General features: G+C 36.8%; 4 protein-coding genes and 1 pseudogene across 6 annotated transcripts; 4 read left to right on the top strand and 1 right to left on the bottom strand.

Moving 5' to 3' along the window:
* The first annotated feature begins 1130 nt into the window (after positions 1-1130).
* LOC18600177 (uncharacterized) lies at positions 1131-2658 on the top strand. Its single transcript, XM_007030494.3, has 3 exons — positions 1131-1422; positions 1562-1930; positions 2264-2658. The coding sequence occupies exons 1-3, from the start codon at positions 1174-1176 to the stop codon at positions 2459-2461; spliced, it is 816 nt and encodes a 271-aa protein (XP_007030556.3). The 5' UTR covers positions 1131-1173; the 3' UTR covers positions 2462-2658.
* Positions 2659-6430: 3772 nt separating this feature from the next.
* Positions 6431-7154, top strand: LOC18600175 (pathogenesis-related protein PR-4-like). Its single transcript, XM_007030491.3, has 2 exons — positions 6431-6728; positions 6811-7154. Exons 1-2 carry the CDS (start codon positions 6471-6473, stop codon positions 6979-6981), a joined length of 429 nt encoding a protein of 142 aa, XP_007030553.1. The 5' UTR covers positions 6431-6470; the 3' UTR covers positions 6982-7154.
* Positions 7155-7844: 690 nt separating this feature from the next.
* Positions 7845-9791, top strand: LOC18600173 (uncharacterized; annotated as a pseudogene).
* A 2416-nt stretch (positions 9792-12207) lies between these two features.
* On the bottom strand, positions 12208-13072 carry LOC18600172 (photosystem II reaction center W protein, chloroplastic-like). The gene is made up of 2 exons (XM_018120505.2): positions 12770-13072; positions 12208-12600 (listed from the first exon to the last, which is right to left on the bottom strand). The coding sequence occupies exons 1-2, from the start codon at positions 12858-12860 to the stop codon at positions 12284-12286; spliced, it is 408 nt and encodes a 135-aa protein (XP_017975994.2). The 5' UTR covers positions 12861-13072; the 3' UTR covers positions 12208-12283.
* Positions 12433-19002, top strand: LOC18600171 (E3 ubiquitin protein ligase DRIP2-like). Of its 3 annotated transcripts, none has more exons than XM_088806239.1 (7): positions 12433-12560; positions 15814-15913; positions 16596-16959; positions 17072-17568; positions 17730-17780; positions 18003-18075; positions 18652-19002. In XM_088806239.1, exons 2-7 carry the CDS (start codon positions 15855-15857, stop codon positions 18823-18825), a joined length of 1218 nt encoding a protein of 405 aa, XP_088662365.1. In that variant the 5' UTR covers positions 12433-12560; positions 15814-15854; the 3' UTR covers positions 18826-19002. The 3 variants fall into 3 exon arrangements, with proteins under 3 accessions (XP_088662365.1, XP_007030547.1, XP_007030546.1); XM_007030485.3 differs by lacking the exon at positions 12433-12560 and adding an exon at positions 14054-14559; XM_007030484.3 differs by lacking the exon at positions 12433-12560 and adding an exon at positions 14056-14559 and having other exon boundaries at positions 16596-16929.
* The last annotated feature ends 465 nt before the right edge of the window (positions 19003-19467 follow it).

The following is a 19467-nucleotide window of genomic DNA, read 5'->3' as shown; positions in this document are numbered from 1 at the left end:
GATTAATAAAATTTTAAAGTGGGCATTAATTAGCTACTCTATGTCAACATCACCCCTACATACAGCAATATACCATAGGCAGGAGTACAACCAAATTAAATTGACGAGGACAAATTAATCAAGCCAAGTTCATATGATATGTCACTGTTAATCTCTAGTTGAAGCTGTTAGAGACTCCCGTTGACATGGGAACCGATTTTCCTCATTTTGAGAGCCTCCCAAATGAGATAATATTCTTTTTTATTATTTTTCTGTTCAAATACACACCATTATCACTATTCACACATGTAATATCCACTCATAAACTATAGATATCATATTTTGAATGTAATGATTTAATATGTATTAAAAAATAATGGACATGGCCGAATCGTCACAAATTAATATTGTTTCTTTATTTTCTTTTAAGATAAGAATGCACTTGTAAAACATCCATATTCTTAACTTAATATATTTATAAATAACTTAAAATTTCCATCTAATTACTAATTGAAGCCTTGATAAAGACTTCATTATTTGAAAGCACATCCAGCTTCTTTTGCGCTTCAACCCTTGTTCAGTAGAAATTAACTTAACTAGAGCTATTTAATATATTCCTTAACGAACGAGTTGCCTGAATATTTATCTCATGGATCATCAGCAAGTCCAAGGAGTAAGACAAGAGCAGCCTGCACCAGTCTAGATAAAAAATATTGAGAAGGACCAATAAACGATGAAAACAGACAAATTAGCTACTGACAGTAGGACCACGATGCCGCTTACACTTTAGGACAATTGTCGACTGTCGAGTACGTTAACGATTATACGTTGTGCTTACCCACAAGCTGACTCGGACTTGAGTGACCGAAGTAATTATTGACAAAATGACAAAAACAGGAGCGCGAAAATCACGTGCAGCTCTGATCTTTACGAATTTCCATTAAATTACACGAAATTCAAGTTTAGGACGCCAAAAGCAATGATTGCACTGGATTTTTTTTTTTAATTTATAAGAAATTTTAGTTAAAGCATATGCCTTATCCACTTGGACGGTGATGTGTAATTTTCTATTATTAAGAGAATGAAAATCACATGGTTTAATCTTTACAAGTACGGTGAACTAATTAAGTCTATAAAATGGAGCACACCGTGGAAACGATTTCAAGAAAACCGATAGAGTATTTCACACAAAAAATGAAGAGACTAAGCTTAAGCATTCTGTTCTTGGCCTGCCTAGTGGCTTTTGCCGCTGCCCAAAGTGCTTCTGATGTCACAGCTTATTGGACTGACTACAAGCCTACCGATAATGGCTGGGAACTACCTTCTTTTTGCGCCGGAGTGGATGGTGATAAGCCCTTGGAATGGCGCAAAAAATATGGATGGACCGGCTTCTGTGGACCGAGTGGTAGTCAGGGGGTAGATTCTTGTGGCAAGTGCTTAAATGCAAGGACCTAAACCTTTGTTTCCTTGATAATTTTGTTATTTATCTTTCCTATTTCCCTTTCGTTTTCAATAAAAAAGCTCGTGTATTCATTAAAATTTCTGAGCTATACGTACGATTTATTCTCTTGCATACGTGTAGGTGACCAACACTGCCACTGGAGCTTATGAAACGGTGAGAATAGTCGATACATGCGGCACTGGAGGCCTAGAGTTGGACCTCGAGACTGCGTTTAAACCCATTGACACTGATGGAAACGGCATTAAACAAGGTCACCTTACTGTGGACTATGCATTTGTGGATTGTGATGCAGACGACGTCCCAGATGCTACCGATGTCACGGCTTATTGGACTGACTACCAACCTTCACAGAATAGCTGGGAAATACCTTCTTTTTGCGCCGCAGCGGTTGGTGCTAAGCCCTTGGAATGGCGCAGCAAGTATGGATGGACCGGTTTCTGTGGACCAGTTGGTCCTACGGGAGTAGACGCTTGTGGCAAGTGCTTAAAGGTGAGCAACTTTTTCTACCTCTCACTAATTTTCATCTTCATAAATTGAATATGTCTATTGAATATATAGTACTGAAAGAAAATTAGAGACTTCGCCTTAGAAAAGCTCAGCTCGTGCAATACATCGAAATTATGAGATATAAACATAATTTATCCTCACCTGCATGCAGGATAGGATGGTAGTTAGGTTCAAAGGGGCCATGGCAACCTCAAAAGTTCTGAAACTCCTAAATTTAAGTCGTGCAAATCAAGGCCATAACGTGTTAAAATTCTGAGTTGTATATTATTTTCATGCATAGTTTAATCAATCTTGGCTCCGCCACTGTACCTGCAGGTAACCAACACTGAAACTAAGGACGAGGAAATAGTGAGAATCGTTGACACATGCGGCACTGGAGGCCTGGAGTTGGACCTCGAAACTGCGTTTAAACCGATTGACACCAATGGGAACGGCATCAAACAAGGGCACCTAATAGTGGACTATAAGATTGTGGATTGTGACGATGATGCAGTGCTTGTCTACTCCCAGTAACTTTTAAGTTACAAAGTTAGACTTCCCACTTTTCTCATGAATAAATCTGTGATAAGAAGCATCATGTAATATCATGTTACTAGGATGGTAATCTTTGGTGTTGGGAAATGACATCAAAAAGTGGGATTCTGTATGCTAAACTTTCAATCAATGTCTTAATGAAGTAAAGCTCTGTGAGAAGAGTGTATGTTTTGGAAGTATTCTGATTCCTGATTTGAACAATAATAATTGGTTCAAAACTCAATTCCCTGTAAAAACAGAGGGATTTTAAACCTTTATACTTCAAAGGAAAAACATATCGACTCAAGATCAGCTCAACCTATCTTCAGAGCCAACCTTCCCGTGCATAAGATCAACAGCCCTCGAACGGTACAGACCCAGTATAAAAAATATGCAGCCATCAAAAACTGAGCATCACTCTATACAATACATACAACAGATGCTCGTCACACTCTAATCATTTACAACACAAAAACTGGACGAAAGCGCACTGTAAACCCCACTTGGCTGGCATTTTGAAGATTTAATCTTTTGTCTCTAGTTGAAGTTGTTGAAGAATGAAGGAAGCTGTTGAAGATTGGAGGGAACCAACAGCATTATGAAGATAGAAGATTTTTAGTTAAACGATGTAATTTTATTTGTTGTGGTTTTATAAGTCCATGTTTAGAGTCATACGGCACTATGCTTTGCCATTTTATATTTGTATCGTCTTCTCTTTATTTTACTCTGTTGTTTGTAAGGAGTTGTTACCGTTGCTATAGCACAGAAATCAATGGCATTTGTTTCTCTGCTCAACTGAGTTAGTTGGTAATGCACAGTAATCGAGGCTAGATCTAAGGAGTTTAGTTTTATCAGTGTTGATATAAATACTACTAGGGAATAACAGTCAAAAATCGTTTTCCCAAATTTTGAGTTGTTTTTGATTCTCTCTGTTTTCCCTCTCTGTTCCTGTGTTCTTCATTCTCTTGAGTTTTTCTTCTCAAATTCACTACATGGTATCAGAGCACATTGTCTCAAGGGACTTGTAATACACTGTTTTGATCAAAGCTTCTTCAATTTAATATGGCTACAACTGGAATTAGTGTTGCTTCACCTCCTGCATTCACTGGTGTGAATTACCCCTTCTGGGTAGTAAAAAAGAGGTCTTATCTCAAGGCATTTTACTTGTGGGACGTGGTGGAGTCTGGTGAGATGCCTATTCAAAGGCATGCCAAACCAACCATTGCTCAAATCAAGCAGCACTCGAAGAAAGTTGCAAAGACGTACAAGGCTTTGATTAGCCTACAGTCAGCTACATCAGAGTCAATTTTTGGAAAGATTATGCATTTGGAAGATACTAAGCAAGTGTGGAATAGTACAAGAGAAGAATACCGAGAAAATGATAGAACCAAGGTTATGCAAATCATGAATTTGTCAAGACAATTCGAAATGATGGAAATAAAGGAAGAGGAAAGCATTCAGAGTATAGAGACAAGCTGTTGAAGCTGGTGAATCAGCTTAGGATGCTACAACAAGAGGTCACCGATCAAAGGATGGTCAACAAGATTCTAGTGAGTATGTCAGATAAGTTTGAGTCAAAGGTAACTTCACTTGAAGACTCAAAAGATTTGACTAAAATCTCTGTGAAAGAATTAATTTCAACTTTACTAGCTTTTGAGCAGAGAAAGTTTCTTAAGCATGAGGACTCTATAGAGAATGCCTTGGTTGCTAAAACTAAGCGACTAAAACTAAAAAGTAGTAGTTCTAAAAAGATTGAGTTGAAAAGAACTAAATCTACTATGTGAAGCAGATAAAATCAACTGGTAAATATCTTCCTAGCCCAAATTGCAAGAAGAGGAATCATGCTGAAAGATACTGCTTGTTCAGGCCATATGTCAAATGTAGGGCTTGTCAGCAATTGGGGCATGTTGGAAAAGTGTGCAAAAACCAAAAAAAACAAAACCTGAGGCTCAGGTTGCAATAGCTAAGCAGGAAAGTGAGTTGAAGAGTTTTTGTTCATGGCTAAGATGGGTGAAGAATCTAGAAAAACTAGTGTTTGGTTGTGGATAGTGCCTGTTCTTATCATCTTACAGGTAATCAGTCTTTGTTTACTAATCTTGATACTAGTTTCATATCCAAAGTTAAAATTGGAAATAGAGAATACATGAAAATACTTGGTGTGGGGATTGTTGTTGTTGAGACTACATCTGGTATGAGATATACAACGAGTGTTCATTATGTGCCTGAAGCAGATCATAATCTGCTGAGTGTTGGACAATTGGCAGATGAGCATTATGCTTTATTGTTCAAAGACAAAGTTTGCACTGTATTTGATCCTTGTGGTGTAAAGATGTTTACTGTTCAGATGAAGAATAACTGTTATCCAATGAATTTGAAGGACACTATGCATATGGCTTTGTACAGTGAAAAGGATGTGTTTGAACTTTAGCACAGAAGGTTGGGACATGTGAAATATAGTTCACTTTCTCTGATGGCATCTATCAGTTCGTTGAAGGCTTACCAGGTATTACCAAACCAGAAAGGTTGTGTGCAGCCCATCAATATGGAAAGTAGACTAGGAAGGTATTTCCTAAGAAAAGTAGTTGAAAGGCATCTCAGAAGCAGGAGTTAGTCCATACTAACATAAGTGGACCTATGAAAACACTTTCACTTAGTGGAAGCAAGTATTATATATTGTTTCTTGATGATTATACTAGATATTGCTGGGTTTATTTCTTGAAGCAGAAGTCTAATGCTTTAAAGATTTTCACTAAGGTCAAGGCATTAGTAGAGAACTTCTCAAGCTTAACTATAAAGACTTTGAAAAGTGATAATGGTATTGAATTTGCTACAGCTGAATTTGAGAAATTCTTGGCTGAACATGGTATGTAGCATCAGTTAACTGTCACCTACAACCCACAGCAAAATGGTAAGTCTGAAAGGAAAAAAAAAGAACCTTGGCTGAGATGGGAAGATGCTTGCTCTTTCAGGTAGGGTTGCCTAAGAAGTTTTGGGCAAAGGCACTTAACACTGCCAACTATACCAAAAATAAAGTTTATACTAGAGTATTGTCTCAGAAAACTCCATTTGATCTATGGTTTGGATACAAACCTTCTGTTGCTCACCTTAAAGTGTTTGGCTGTATCTGTTTTGCAAAAATACCTGATGAGAGGAGATATAAGTTTGATGCAAAGTCAAAGTTAACGGTTCATACTGGTTACAGTGAGGTATTGAAGGGATATAGATTGTATGCTATTGAATCCAAGAAAGTGTTCATCAACAGAAATGTTAATTTTGGAATGGTAATGAGCCTGCTAACAAGGAAATGAACATTTTTCTGCCGCTAATGAAGGAAGAATAAATGGGTAACTGCGAAGAAAATTTGAGTGATGAAGACTCCAAATCTCAATGGAAAATTGTAGAAAAATCATCCAATGACGAGTCTGAATTTCTAGTTTGCGTGAAAGACTAAACGAGTCTTCGCATCACAAGTCACAACAACCACAAAAAAGGAATACATAATTTGTCACGCAAATGAGATTTCAACTAACTTTACTCTATATATGTTCAGTGGAAAAATGAAAGACATCAGTCATTAATTGATTACCATTGAATTCGTTTTCCAGTTTGATGTTTACCCTTGTATTATTTTTGAAGTAAATCAACTTTTGATAGAATTTTGCAGTCTGGGTAATTATAATATTTTGATCCGTCAGCTCTCAAGAAATTAATCTTCTGGTCCTGATTTGTTCTGACAGAGGATGATGATTCTTATGATTTTTTTTCTAGTACATGTTAGATGGTTTTTAAGCTGCACATAAATTCTTTGTTGACTATTCCTCCTAAAGATAATGCTACTTTGGCCAGGTTCAGAACATGGGGATCTAGAATCTCTGATTTGGATTAGTCAAGTTTCTGTTTTAACACGACAAGGGTAATCCTGTAATCATACCAGGGACCATTTTCACTATAAATTCAGGCATCCTGGAATCATTTTAGGCAACAAAAACTGCAGTAAAAGGGGGGGAAAATGAAAATGGAGAGATTCTGCATTCTGTTGTTAGCTTGTCTGGTGGCTTCTGCTGCTGCCCAAAGCGCTTCCAATGTGAGAGCTACTTACCATTTATATAACCCTGAGCAGAATAACTGGGACTTGACCGCTGTAAGTGCTTTCTGCGCCACCTGGGATGCCAATAAGCCTCTGGAATGGCGCCGCAAATATGGATGGACGGCCTTTTGTGGTCCGGCTGGTCCTCGAGGGCAAGCTGCTTGCGGCAGGTGCTTAAGGGTAAGCAATTTTTAGCTTTAACTGCTTAGGCCACAATAGTAGTTAAATAGCAGCACCTAAAAGTTTATTCTTGCTTGTGTAGGTCACGAACACCGGGACCGGAGCTCAGGCAACGGTGAGAATCGTTGATCAGTGCAGCAACGGAGGCCTAGATTTGGATGTCAATGTGTTTAGACAACTTGACACAAATGGGAACGGCATTGCACAAGGCCACCTAATTGTGAACTATGACTTTGTGGATTGTGGTGACTAAAAGCCCTTTGCCCTGTTCTCCCAAGCAATTTTTAAGTTACAATAAGAGTTTCCACTGCCTCATGAATAAATTATCTCTAAGAAAATAAAGTTGCTACTTGTAAACTCTATAATGATACATATATATTGTTGTGAAGAGAAGGGAGATATGATTATGAACAAATTTTTCTACTATGCATCAGGCATCAGCTTCCTCTGGTCTCAAAGAGCATTTCCTGCCATATTGCAAAGGAAAACGTTCTTTATGTTCTTACATTTTAACTGGATTCCTTCCTATATTATGCTATGTTTCAATCAGAAAAACTGAACTATGACTTAGCTGATGAAATGAAGAGTAAAAAAAATTAGTAAGAATAGAAGGAATAACTCCGGAATTATATGATGTATGTTAATTTATGATAATTGGGTCTCATCCCAGAAGGTTGTTACTTAAACCAAAAGGAAGTCCTGTTCCTTCTGTGGACAATCTCTCATCCACCAATGCCATGGCGGGTCCCGCAGTCGTGGTCATGGCGGCTGCTGCTGCTGCCATCAGTGATGCAACCATGCTGGGATTCAAGCTCATGCTGATTGCAGATGGCTTCTGCTCCAAGGGGCACCTAACCCTACCATTTGTTGCCATCACAGGCAATCCTAAACATGCAAGAACATGCATGAAATGTCAAAATCCTATTTTAAAGACTTCATTTCTTGATATCCAATACCAGAACTCATCTGATATCTGAATTTAAAAAATGAAGCCAATTGATCACCACCCTTACAATTTCTTCTCAATTTTCACGGTGAAGAAGAGATGAGGCCCTGGAAATGCACTTCTTCTTCTTCTGCTGCTGCTCTGCAATTGCGTCTCCTTCTCCTTGGTAACTCCCATTCTTCTTTTCTTCTTCCCAATCCTCATTTTTCTCTACTTTTTCCTCCCGTTTGAAGAGACCCAAGTGTGTGTCTCACGAAATTGATGATGCCTTGGGTTGTTCAACCACATGCTTCGCACCCGTCCCCGCCCTGCTATTGTTAGTGCCATTGTTGGAATGAAGCATTATGAAACTGCCATTTCTCTACTGAGACAAATGGAATTTTTTGGAATCAGACGCGATGTTTATACTTTCAGCATCTTGCTTAATTGTTTCTGTCGCTTGCATCGGTCGGATTTAGGGTTTTCGCTTTTGGGAAAAATGTTGAAGCTGGGTATTCAACCTAATACTACCACATTTACCACCCTGGCCGATGGGTTGTGTGTGGAAGGTAAACTAGCTGAAGCAGTGCTCCTGTTTGATGAGACTGTCAGGAATAGTTACAAACCTGATTTGATAACTTATAAAACTATAATAAATGGTCTTTGTAAAGTTGGCTACACCTACAGTAGCGGGGCTATTAGATTGCTGAGGAAAATGGAACAAAGCGGCTATCTACCTGACATTGTGACATAAAGCTCTGTCATCGACCGTCTTTGTAAGGACAAGCTTGTAACCGAGGCATTAAACCTTTTCTCTGAAATGACAGGTAAAGGCATTCCACCAAATGTTGTGACTTTTTTTTGAAAGTTTAATACATTGAGGAAAGGAGAGAACAAAATTCTCCCCTAAACAGAGCAGAAGATTTTAAACTGTTATCCTCTAAATCAGGAATAACACTCCAAAATCCCCGTACACAAACAAAAAGATCTGTCAGTAACAGTTCAGCTTACAAAACCTTGTTGAACTCAAGTCCCCCATCACACAGTAGACATCAAGGGGCATGGAATGTGTAATTCCTTAATTCGCTGTGACTTATAATTCCTTAATTCGTGCAACGTGTAATTTGGGCCAATGGAAGGAAGTTACAAGATTATCGACAGAAATGGTTGCTAACAATTGCGAACCGGATGTTGTCTTCTATAGTATGTTGGTGGATGCTATTTGTAAAGAGGGAATGGTTTCAGAGGCTCATGACATTGTTGAAGGAATGATTCAACAAGGTGTTGATCCCAATACTATTACATATAGTACATTGATGGATGAATATTGTTTGCAAGGCAGAACGGAGGAGGCTAGAAAGGTTCTTAATTTGATGATTACCACGGGTTGCATACCGAATGTTTGTAGTTACTACATCTTGGTCAATGGATTTTGTAAATTGAAAAAGATAGATGAAGCCATTGAAGTCTCTCACGAAATGTCTCAAAATGGATTAGTCCCTAACACTGTTACTTACAATGCTCTTATAAATGGCATGTGCCAAGTAGGTAGACTTTTGACAGCAACTTTTCAAAGAAATGAGTGCTCGTGGCCTGGTTCCAAACACGATTACTTATTCTACTTTGTTACATGGCTTATGCAAGCATGGTCATGTTCATGAGGCAGTAGAACTTTTTCATATTATGCAGAACAGAGGGATTGAAGCTAATATAGTCCAGTGTAGTATCTTAATTGATGGCTTATGTCAAGTTGGGCAACTTAATGTTGCAAGGAAATTATTTTGTGCAGTCCCACTCAAAGGGTTACACCCTGATGTTTTCACTTATAGTATCATGATCAAAGGACTTTGTAAAGAAGGGCTACCAAATGAAGCATATGAATTGTTTAGGACAATGGAAGTGACTGACTGCTCGCAAGATAGTTGCTCTTACAATACAATGATCAAAGGATTTTTTCCAAACGTTGATGCGTCAAGGGCAACGAAATTTATACATGAGATCGTTGATAAGGATTTTCTGCAGATTCGTCAACAGCAACAATGCTACTGGATCTATCGTGTAGAAATGGAGGAGATCAATCTATTTTTGAGCTGCTTCGTAGAAACTATGAAGATGATCAAAATGTCAACATAAAATGAGTTGTTATCCATCAATCTTTGTTTATTAAATTCTATTCTAAAAGTTTTTCTATGCTGCAATGGATTCATGTAGCCATAATTAAGTTTTGTCATTTGTTTTGGTTCTGTTGCTAGGTCGTGGTGGTAAGAAATTCTCATTTGCAGAAAATATAAAAAGGGGCCCTTTTATTTCTACTGCTAATTGTTTCATAGTCTTTAAACTATTTCAGATACCAGAAACAATGGTAGATTCATATGAGGTTATTTCCAATATTGATTGATTTCAAATTTTACAGCCAAGTTTTAGTGTCAATATATTCTTTCATGACCTGCCTATGTGGTTGTCTTTGCAGTTAATGCATGCTGGTAATTCTTAAGTGAAAACTACTCTAATCTTCCTGAGTTTCCAGAAAGCTTTTCATGTGAATTAAACAAGCTTATTCTTTAATTGGGCTGGTTGTGCCTTGTTAAGTGCATTGATATTATGCATAACTTCTCTTCATGAGTCTGTTTCAATGTGACACATATTCTCTAGTAACTGCCTTCGCAACGAATTTTACCAATTTCTGGGGGTGATAGTTTGCATTATGACAAGGCAAATGCTTCAGGATGGCATGCCCCTTAGATTAGCTTGTACAAATTATATTTTCTACCTAAACTATTAACCGGGAAACGATTAATAAATGTAGGTGAAAATGATTTCATGAAGTTTATTTATTTATTTACTTTTAAATTGTTATATCAACTTTTGTCCTTTCCTTGTAATGTTATAGTGGACCGTGAGAGCTTAGATGCTTGTTTGTTCACTACTGATTTGCACTTGATGACTTGTCCTGGATGGAGCTCAAGATCTCAATTTCACCATAGCAAAGGCATAGCAAGGTTGGTTTTGTGAAGGTTAGGTAACTTTTGTTTCGTTTCCCTGTATCTCTGCTTTATAGAATGCAAATCATAGTTCATTTTCATTTTTCTTAGTTCAGTTAGAATTGGTTTTTCTTCAAATAAACCCAGTGGCAATCATGGTCACGACTCTTACAGAATGGAGTCCTGATGTGATAATGACCTTTTGGTCCTTAACCTTACCAATCCAAGCAGTACCTAGGAGGCAGTCATGGTGGATCCATCATACAAGCAATAGTTCTTTCTTCAGTTTTCTGCACTTTTATTTTATCGTTATGCCATGATTTGGGTATTCTATGCAAATTTGTAGAGACTAAAATTTGTGGCAATGCATCTTTTCTTTTCTTTTCCTTTTGTTCTATAGACAATATATGTAGTGGATGTTTACTTACAAGAAATGTGTTTTCAAGTTTTTAAATTTAACAAGGACGAAGTCTAAATCTCGGTTTTTTAGCTAAGACATAGAGAAAAAGTTTGCAATTACTAGGTAGTTGATATTGATTTTCTATGGAATAAGTTTATTCTACTTTGCGTAAAAACAAAGCCAACTTCTTGAGGTAACCAATGGGAATGAGTTGTACTCGTGAAATAGGATCATACTTCTTTATTTTTCGTTTTCAAGATGAAACAGATGGAACATTGGGATGGATCCTATTTATGCAATTCAAGATCTAATGCCGGCAAGTGTGAGTATATTCTCTATTTAGGAAGTAAATGAAGTAAAATATAAGCTTGTGGTTGATGTATTAGTTTCTCATTGACTTATTTGGATTGACTTGCTTTAACTACTCTTGCAGAGATCCTCAGTATCTCCCATAGGCTTTAGGTACTCTGTATAGCAGTAGATAAAAACCTTCCCTATACCAGCAAGGAAGGTGTTTTCTTTTCTTTTCTTTTCTTTTTTATTATTTTTCATAATGATTCCGATTAAGCAATTACTTTTCATAGGATTTTTTCTTCAGCAACATTAGAGCAAAGTTCAACAACTGACAACTGCCAGTCTGCCACTTTCTGTTCTGCACAATCACAGCAATCGAAAATGTGCCTCTTGGTTGAGAGTAGAAGAATTATTGCTTGTGGGAGCTTGAATAATTGCATTAAAATACCCGCTTGTTGTCTCTCTGCAATCTCTCCTCACTTAATCTAATATTTATGCAAGCAATGGATTACCTCCTGATGAGAAAATGTTACATATTGAGTCCAGTTTTTTGTTGACACTGGGATTATATGATATGGAATCTGTTTTTGTCTCTTTGCACTTGCTACATGATGGATGGGGTATCATATTTTAAATTGAGGGGTGTGCAGAAATTCCTAAACTGATGTGTAGAACCACCTGGCAGGGCATTTGTGGCATTACAGCCTCTTCCATAGGAGCTCCAGGTGCTAGATCATAGTTCTAATGATGAATTTTCCAGTCCAGACCTGTTACTTTCATACAATTTAAGGCATAATTTAGTGAAAAAGACAAAAAGAGAGCATAAGAAACAATTGAAAGGAAAAAGAAAACTTGACCTGACATACATTGAAAGAGACATTATTTAGGAGCCAAAGTTTTCCTTCCTTTCCTCTACATTTCCATTCCAATACTCACACCGAACCCCTTCCATCATTCAAAGGGACAATCCTGAGTCCTCATCCTCTTCAAGACTAGAAACATAGATAAAATACAATGCCCAAATCAAACCAAACGCTCCAAAAAGGATCCATCCCAAAAGGTTGTTACTTAAACCAAAAGGAAGTCCTGTTCCTTCTGTGGACAATCTCTCATCCACCAATGCCATGGCGGGTCCTGCAGTCGTGGTCATGGCTGCTGCTGCTGCTGCCATCAGTGATGCAACCATGCTGGGATTCAAGCTCATGCTGCTTGCAGATCGTTTCTGCTCCAAGGTGCACCTAACCCTACCATTTGTCGCCATCATAGGCAATCCTAAACATGCAAGAACATGCATGAAATGTCAAAATCCTATTTTAAAGACTTCATTTCTTGATTTCCAATACCTGAACTCATCTGATATCTGAATTTAAGGTAATACAAACATCTAGAATCTTGGATTTGTTTAGAAGAGGATAGTGGACACGTAAATCTAGAATCCTACCAAGAACTGGAGATGATTGAACTTTGTACGATCCCTTCAAAGTTGCCTTAGGCAGCACTGCAGCAAAGTTGCTAGCTGTTATGGTGGCCATCTATTTGAATTCAAGTGGATCAAGAAAACACAAAAATGAAAAAAAAGGGGAGATCAATATGATGTTACACAAAATTACTAATGCAAGTGAGAACTACCCCAATCGGTAAATGATGTAAGCAGGGGGGACTAGGTGGTCAGACCACCATACAAAGTGGAAGGATGGAAGCCAAGAATTCTATATCCTTGATCCTTAATCAACCAACCACTTCCCTCCACATGTCACTCGGAATCTAACTGAAACTGAGCTGTGTTATTGTTATACTTTGAAGACACTGGTACCATGTGGGACAGGACATGGCTTGTCAAATTGCTTTGCAAAATTTAAAGATGTTCTCCACATATGTCACAGTCCATAACCAAAGTTGCTTGTTTAAAACCTCAACCCAATTTAGTGGAGCAAGCCCAAAATATGTTTGACCCACATTTTATTGGATCCTAATATTAATAACCCAACTTTCTTTTTAAGAAATAAATATTGATTAACTTATGATTTATTTTACAAATACTTGTCCTGTCAAATAACATTTCCACAAACTAGAAATTAGCAGGGAAGAGGGTTTATGGAAGTAGCAATCAGTATATAGTCAAACAAGGGTACACTAGTATTAGTTTTTCTTTGGCCTATTTAATACCAATGGCTGTTTTTCACGGAAAAACTTGGTCAAGAAAACGACAACTGAATAAAATTTTAAAGATTTGCATTCATATCCCTTCAACATGCAACCACCGAACGATACATGTGAATTACATTTTTTTTTTTTTGTTTTAATACTGTCATGGTTATGTGATAGGATTTCTATCTTGGATTATGATTAGGGTTGTTAAGCTTTGCTGTGATTACAGTTATCAAAACTGAACAGGATAATGATCATTTAGGGTTTTTGATTTCAGATCAATGATTGAATCGTTGGTTTATTCAAATTAATATTAATATAATAAAAATATTTTGAGATGTTATAACAAAAGATTAAAGTGAATTTCAAAAATCACATTAGATGAATCTGAATCAATGAAATATTTAATGAATTATTGATTTTTTAATTAATTTGATGAATCGATACGAACTTTTTGATTTAATTGCACAAATAATACATTTAAAAAGTCAAGTCGGGTAGATTGTAAGAGGATTGTGATGTTTATTTTTTCTTCATAAATTAGAATTTTTTTATATATTTAGTTCTTATAAAACTCAAACACCACCCAACACAAACACATAAAAGCCGCTGCTTTTCTCTTATTTTCTTTCTCTTTTTGTGTCCAAAAATCCAACCAAATCCCACGTAACGTAGTTTTGCTCTTAATTTCAACCCCCCCAAACCCGCCACTTCGTTTTACATCTGTTTTAGTTTAGATCTCTTCCATGTAAAAATAAAAAAGGCCTCACCTTTTTGACACCAATACACAGAACCAAAACACACTTGTCAAAACCCAAAAAGGAAAAACCTTCGAACTTTAAAGACTTTTTCTTGGTTTTTTAAGAATTACCCATTACTTGTTCGTGAGTTATCTTCTTCATCAAGCCGGTTTTAGCCTTTGAATGTGAAGGGAGACGAGAGGAATATAGGGAGAAGGGATGGCTGGTGGTCATCATCATGTTGTTAAAGTGAAGAGGGAGACTTTAGAGTCATGCATGACATGTCCTCTTTGTAATAAGCTTTTAAGGGAAGCTACAACTATTTCCTTGTGCCTCCATACGTGTTAGTTTCTCTTTCCTTTGGTCGTTTTTCTGTTTTTCTGGATAATTGTTGATCTGGGTTTTCCTTCCTTTTGTCTTTGCATATTGTATTCTGGGTGGTTTTGTTTTTTCTGGGTTTTTCACCTGGGGTTAGATTATGTTTGCAATTTGTTTGATTTGTTGTGTTGGGATATCTCTGTCTTGTTTTGCATTCTTTAAACTGTACGTTTCAGATGCATCTGAATTCCGATGACTGCGAAAAGTCTTGATTGTATTGTCATCCAATTTGAAATTCTTTTGATGTCATGGTTATATGAAATTTGGGTTTTTTAACTTAGTATATACTTTCTGTTTATTTTGTTTTGCGGTTTTATTTCTCTTGCATTCTGGTTGTTCTGGTTCATAATTCTGTACATTCTGTTTTTACTTTCTGACCTTGGTTGGTCTCATGCATATTTATACGTATGTACATACTGGTGGTATACCTAGAACAAAAATATACAATATTTTGTGTGTAATGGTGGTTTTGGTTCTATTATTGTATAATAGTCAGAGGATAAGGCAATCTTATGTAGGAGATATAGGATAAGCCAGAATTGGTGCAACGGTTTTAGCATGGAAGACAACATGGATGGCAACTTTTCTCATGCATAAGAGCTGCCCATTTTCCCAAGTTGGCATATATGCAGCTTTAGTTTATACATATTCAAAGAGGAATTTCATTTCTGCAGTGCTCTACAAAGTGCAATTTCTACTGAAACCTTCAAAAGTCCCAAGATCTTCTGAAGAATTGAAGGCCCAGCCAAGTTGACAATAGCTATATGTGACAATCATGAATAGTCAGGTCCTGGACAACATATTGTGCATAGGATTTGTGGTTGCCTAGTCTATCCTTCTGTAGTTAGGCAATCTCAAACTGAAACTGGACCTATATTACAATAGTATTGTGCATGGGGTGTTGATGTGTCATTATGTACTTACTGGGCAGTCTGAAGGAAAGAGTGATGCATTCCTGTTGAAGAATTTATAGAAAATATCTCAACGTCCTTCCTATTTCACTCTTAAAACAATGCTTCGTTTCTTTTGTTGATTGAATTAAAGGGCTGACACATATTAACTGCTTTTCTTGCTCTTATGGTTTCTTTGATGTGTGAAGTTTGAACTTGCTACAGTATTCTTGAAATGTTGAATAAGATATGCTTTTCTGGTTATCTGATAAAGTTTTGAAATTCTCTGTGGATTGTTTTTGATGCATTGAATATTGAAATATATCCAGTCTGTAGGAAGTGCATATATGAGAAGCTCTCGGATGAGGGGATGGATTGTTGTCCTGTATGTGACATTGAGCTGGGCTGTCTTCCAGTCGACAAACTCAGGTGACTCATCTTGTCTATATAATTACTGAGCCTCTGTCTCTCCCTACAAAGAAAAAACGGTGTATAATTCTAGCTTGTATTTTAGAAATATATGAATTTTGTGGCAAAGTCTGTTATCAAATGTAAAAGCTATAATTGTTACCCAGGAAAAAGTTGAAAATGCTAGCAGTAGAATTGGAAAGTTCTAATCCAGTCCCACTGAGTAATAGCATGTAATATCAATCAAAAAAACACTTTGCAAAAGCCAAATTTGGATAATTTTCCTGAAATTGTAGCTGAAGTAGACTTGTGTCTGGTGCAGTTTAATTTTGCTGTGTAACCATTGACTGGGCATGACAACTGTATAATTTCCCTGTCATATCAATTTTAATCTTGTAAATGATAGCTTTTATACATCGAGCCATTGGCTTCCTCCGACTCATTACTTGTTCTGCACCTTTTCTTCTCAAAGACTTCGTATAAATCCATTTGTGCCATCCAAATGTTGGTTACCTTTGAGTTTATATAGTGTATTGCTCTTCAAAATATATTCTGGCTACATGCACTCTATTTATGTGGTGCTATGCAAGTACTTAAAGCATGTGTTTGCACAAACTTAAATAAAAACGTCTAGTCATTGGTGTTCATAATGAAGTTTAGCATAAGCTGACATAAAGTTAGATTTTCCTATGATTATATGCAGGCCAGACCACAATTTGCAGGATATAAGGGCCAAAGTTTTCCCTTTTAAAAGAAGAAAGATTAGGGCTCCTGAGGTTATGCCTTCAACCTCACCTCCTGCCAAAAGGAAGGAAAGATCACTATCATCATTGGTGGTCAGTACTCCCAAAGTGCCAATGCAGACTGGCTTGACTGGGAGGAGAACAAAAGCTACTGCACGAAAAAGAGTTGCTGCTTTTCGAGGATGTAATTTCTCTGTTGAGGAATCCCTTAAGAAAGAAGATTTTGCAGAAGATCATCCCTCAGGCACAAGCTCACCTGATTCCTCAAACAAAATTAGTCAAAGTAAAAGGCAGGTAAAGGAGGCTGGAGAAAGATTCTTTAAGGTTGTATTATATAAGCTTCAGAGTTAATTTTGTGGCAAGATTGGCCCTGTCATTAAACACATTTTTCCTTTTCCATATTGAAAATTTGTCCATTTTCATTAAATCGGTGCAGGACTCTTCCATGGCAGAACCTTCTAGTGAACGCAGGTCAAACGAAGATACAGATGATGTTGAAATGTTAGAAGGCAAAGCAGATCTGTGGACCCCCTTAAATTGTCTTGTTGAAGCTGCTAACAGAAAGTCATCTAAGCTAAATTCACAGGGATTGGCTACTTCCAAGGCTGAGCCACATAATGCCCCTGATTGTCACTTATACATACCGGAAACAAAAGCTGACCTGGAATCTGCCACTGTTCCTGATGGCAAATTGTGTATTCCTAAAGCTAAGAGTAAGGAGCATGGGCAGAATACAAAAGTCCAGGATGAAAAGAATGGGGCAAGTTTGATTTCAAGACCTGTGAAGCGTAGAAGGTTACGTGCAGCAGCACAAAAGAGGGCAGCTGCCTCTCAGCAGGCTGCCTCAGCTAGAGTCATGCTAGACACTTTGGGGGCTAAGTGTAACAGGAAAGAAAGTCCAATTTGGTTCTCATTAGTTGCTTCTGAAGATCAGTAAGATACTATACACTATATATACACTTATTAATGATATGCCTTTTTACTTCAATTTTTTCCTGCTTGAGCTAATTGTCAAAGGCATATTACATTTATCCAAGAGGAGCCTCAACTTGAATATCTTCAATTCAGTATCTGATTTTATGAAATGGCTTCAGGAAAGGAGATGCTTCGCTGCCACAGATTTCTGCATGCTACTTGAGGATAAAGTGAGTAGTTTGTTCATATTAGCCACTTAAAAATCTGCTTTTTCCATCACTTGGTTCTGCAGAGTTTGTGATAAATTTTTGTACGTTTTTGTTTACTACCACAATTCTATATTGCAATACTAATGCTCATAAGTTGTAAATGTTGAGAAGGCAGCATAAAAATGTGAGATAGTGTTTTTATTGTTTCTATATATTATTGACTTCTTTTTTTCTTCGTAACAGGGATGGTAAAATGCCTGTCTCATTCATCCAAAAGTACCTTGTAAAGAAACTTGATCTTGCAAGTGAAGCTGAGGTGAGATCACCTTTACCAGGTTTCTGTTTTCCCAGAAAGCTGAGAATGTCTAAATTGCATCATTCTGAAATAGAGATGCTATGTTGCTGTAATTTTATGTTAATATGTTGCTACAGGTTGCCTTTTTTTTTTCTTGTTTTTTGAAACTGAGAATACTGAAATGGAATTGGAAGCAAAAGCATTGATAACACTTGGGCTTTAATTCCTTGGTAGATCGAATGTATATCCTACTCCAGTTCTGGAAGAGTTTGACCCCTTTCTGGGTTTTATGGAGAAGTGAGAGATTTTTTGTTAAGATGCATTGCTCCTTATTGTGATTACCTCCTCTCTTAAGTTTTAACACACCTTAAACCCACTTGATCTACTGTTGTGAACCATATGGAAACTAGCAACTTCTGAGCAGTTCATAGTAAAAGCATGTTTTGATGGCATTGGCAAAACTCTTAACCTTCCAATGCATTTTCTGAAAAAAAAAATGCAGTACCTTTTTTGTTATTAATGCAGTTATAATGTGAAATAAGTGATGTTTACTGGCACTTTATCTACCCTGATGATACAAGTGAATCCATTTTGTAGGTGGAGATCATGTGCCGGGCTCAGCCTGTTCTACCAACGTTACAACTTCATAACTTGGTCGATCTGTGGTTTCGCACAGCATCAACTGCGAAAAAGGTCCCAGCATCTGTTGGCTCCTCAGCCAAGGACTTTGTGATGGTTCTATCATATCGCCGAAAAGTTCAAGCTCCTTGAGGCATCCATCTAATTTTTCCATGTTGCTTTTTTATCATCTGCAACTAAATATATGTTTTCTAAGATCATCACAGTTTTATTGTATACTAGTTTACCTGTCATGTATGCTTGTACCATGCATGCAATACACATGAATTTATTTAATTTATTTTATTTCATTCTTACCAAATCTTTAAACTAGGATGGTGAAGATGTCTTTGAGCTATGAGATTCTGAAGAATCACAGTGCAATGGGAATCAAAAACCATATGACACCTGTCTAGGCTGCTTTTCATTGCAGTAAATTGAAATTATATAAATGTAGGTCTATATCGTAATTTTTTATTCTTTTGTTGTATTCAATTAAGTTTTTATTTTTTTATTTTAAATTAAACAGTTTTTCATAATTAATAATTTTTTTAATTATCATTAGTTAATATATTATTTGTTTAATTGAGGAAAGGGATTTGAACTTACTCATATACCGATCAATAAGTCAAATATTCGAATGTTAATCAATGTCACTTATCATTTTATATTCATGTAAAATTGACGTAGAAGGTAAAAAGAGCACATGATAGTGAAAATGGCACATGATTATTACATCAACATGTAATATCGTCATTTATTATAACATATCAATATATATTTAGTTAACACCAA

This window comes from Theobroma cacao, chromosome 5, assembly GCF_053813885.1.
Source record: "Theobroma cacao isolate CCN51 chromosome 5, ASM5381388v1, whole genome shotgun sequence".
NCBI lineage: Eukaryota > Viridiplantae > Streptophyta > Magnoliopsida > Malvales > Malvaceae > Theobroma > Theobroma cacao.
Note: the sequence above shows the minus strand (reverse complement) of the source record. Positions and strands in the feature narration are given on the sequence as shown.

What these genes read in the sequence shown, in the direction of transcription:
- LOC18600177 (XM_007030494.3), top strand. Translation starts at nt 1,174, where the DNA reads ATGAAGAGACTAAGCTTAAGCATTCTGTTCTTGGCCTGCCTAGTGGCT. An exon ending in CTTGTGGCAAGTGCTTAAAT is followed by an intron (nt 1,423 to 1,561) that starts GCAAGGACCTAA and finishes GCATACGTGTAG; the next exon opens with GTGACCAACACTGCCACTGG. An exon ending in CTTGTGGCAAGTGCTTAAAG is followed by an intron (nt 1,931 to 2,263) that starts GTGAGCAACTTT and finishes CTGTACCTGCAG; the next exon opens with GTAACCAACACTGAAACTAA.
- LOC18600175 (XM_007030491.3), top strand. Translation starts at nt 6,471, where the DNA reads ATGAAAATGGAGAGATTCTGCATTCTGTTGTTAGCTTGTCTGGTGGCT. An exon ending in CTTGCGGCAGGTGCTTAAGG is followed by an intron (nt 6,729 to 6,810) that starts GTAAGCAATTTT and finishes TTGCTTGTGTAG; the next exon opens with GTCACGAACACCGGGACCGG.
- LOC18600172 (XM_018120505.2), bottom strand. Translation starts at nt 12,860, where the DNA reads ATGGCCACCATAACAGCTAGCAACTTTGCTGCAGTGCTGCCTAAGGCA. An exon ending in TCAATCATCTCCAGTTCTTG is followed by an intron (nt 12,601 to 12,769) that starts GTAGGATTCTAG and finishes TTGCATGTTTAG; the next exon opens with GATTGCCTATGATGGCGACA.
- LOC18600171 (XM_007030485.3), top strand. Translation starts at nt 14,436, where the DNA reads ATGGCTGGTGGTCATCATCATGTTGTTAAAGTGAAGAGGGAGACTTTA. An exon ending in CTTCCAGTCGACAAACTCAG is followed by an intron (nt 15,914 to 16,595) that starts GTGACTCATCTT and finishes GATTATATGCAG; the next exon opens with GCCAGACCACAATTTGCAGG. An exon ending in ATCTTGCAAGTGAAGCTGAG is followed by an intron (nt 18,076 to 18,651) that starts GTGAGATCACCT and finishes TCCATTTTGTAG; the next exon opens with GTGGAGATCATGTGCCGGGC.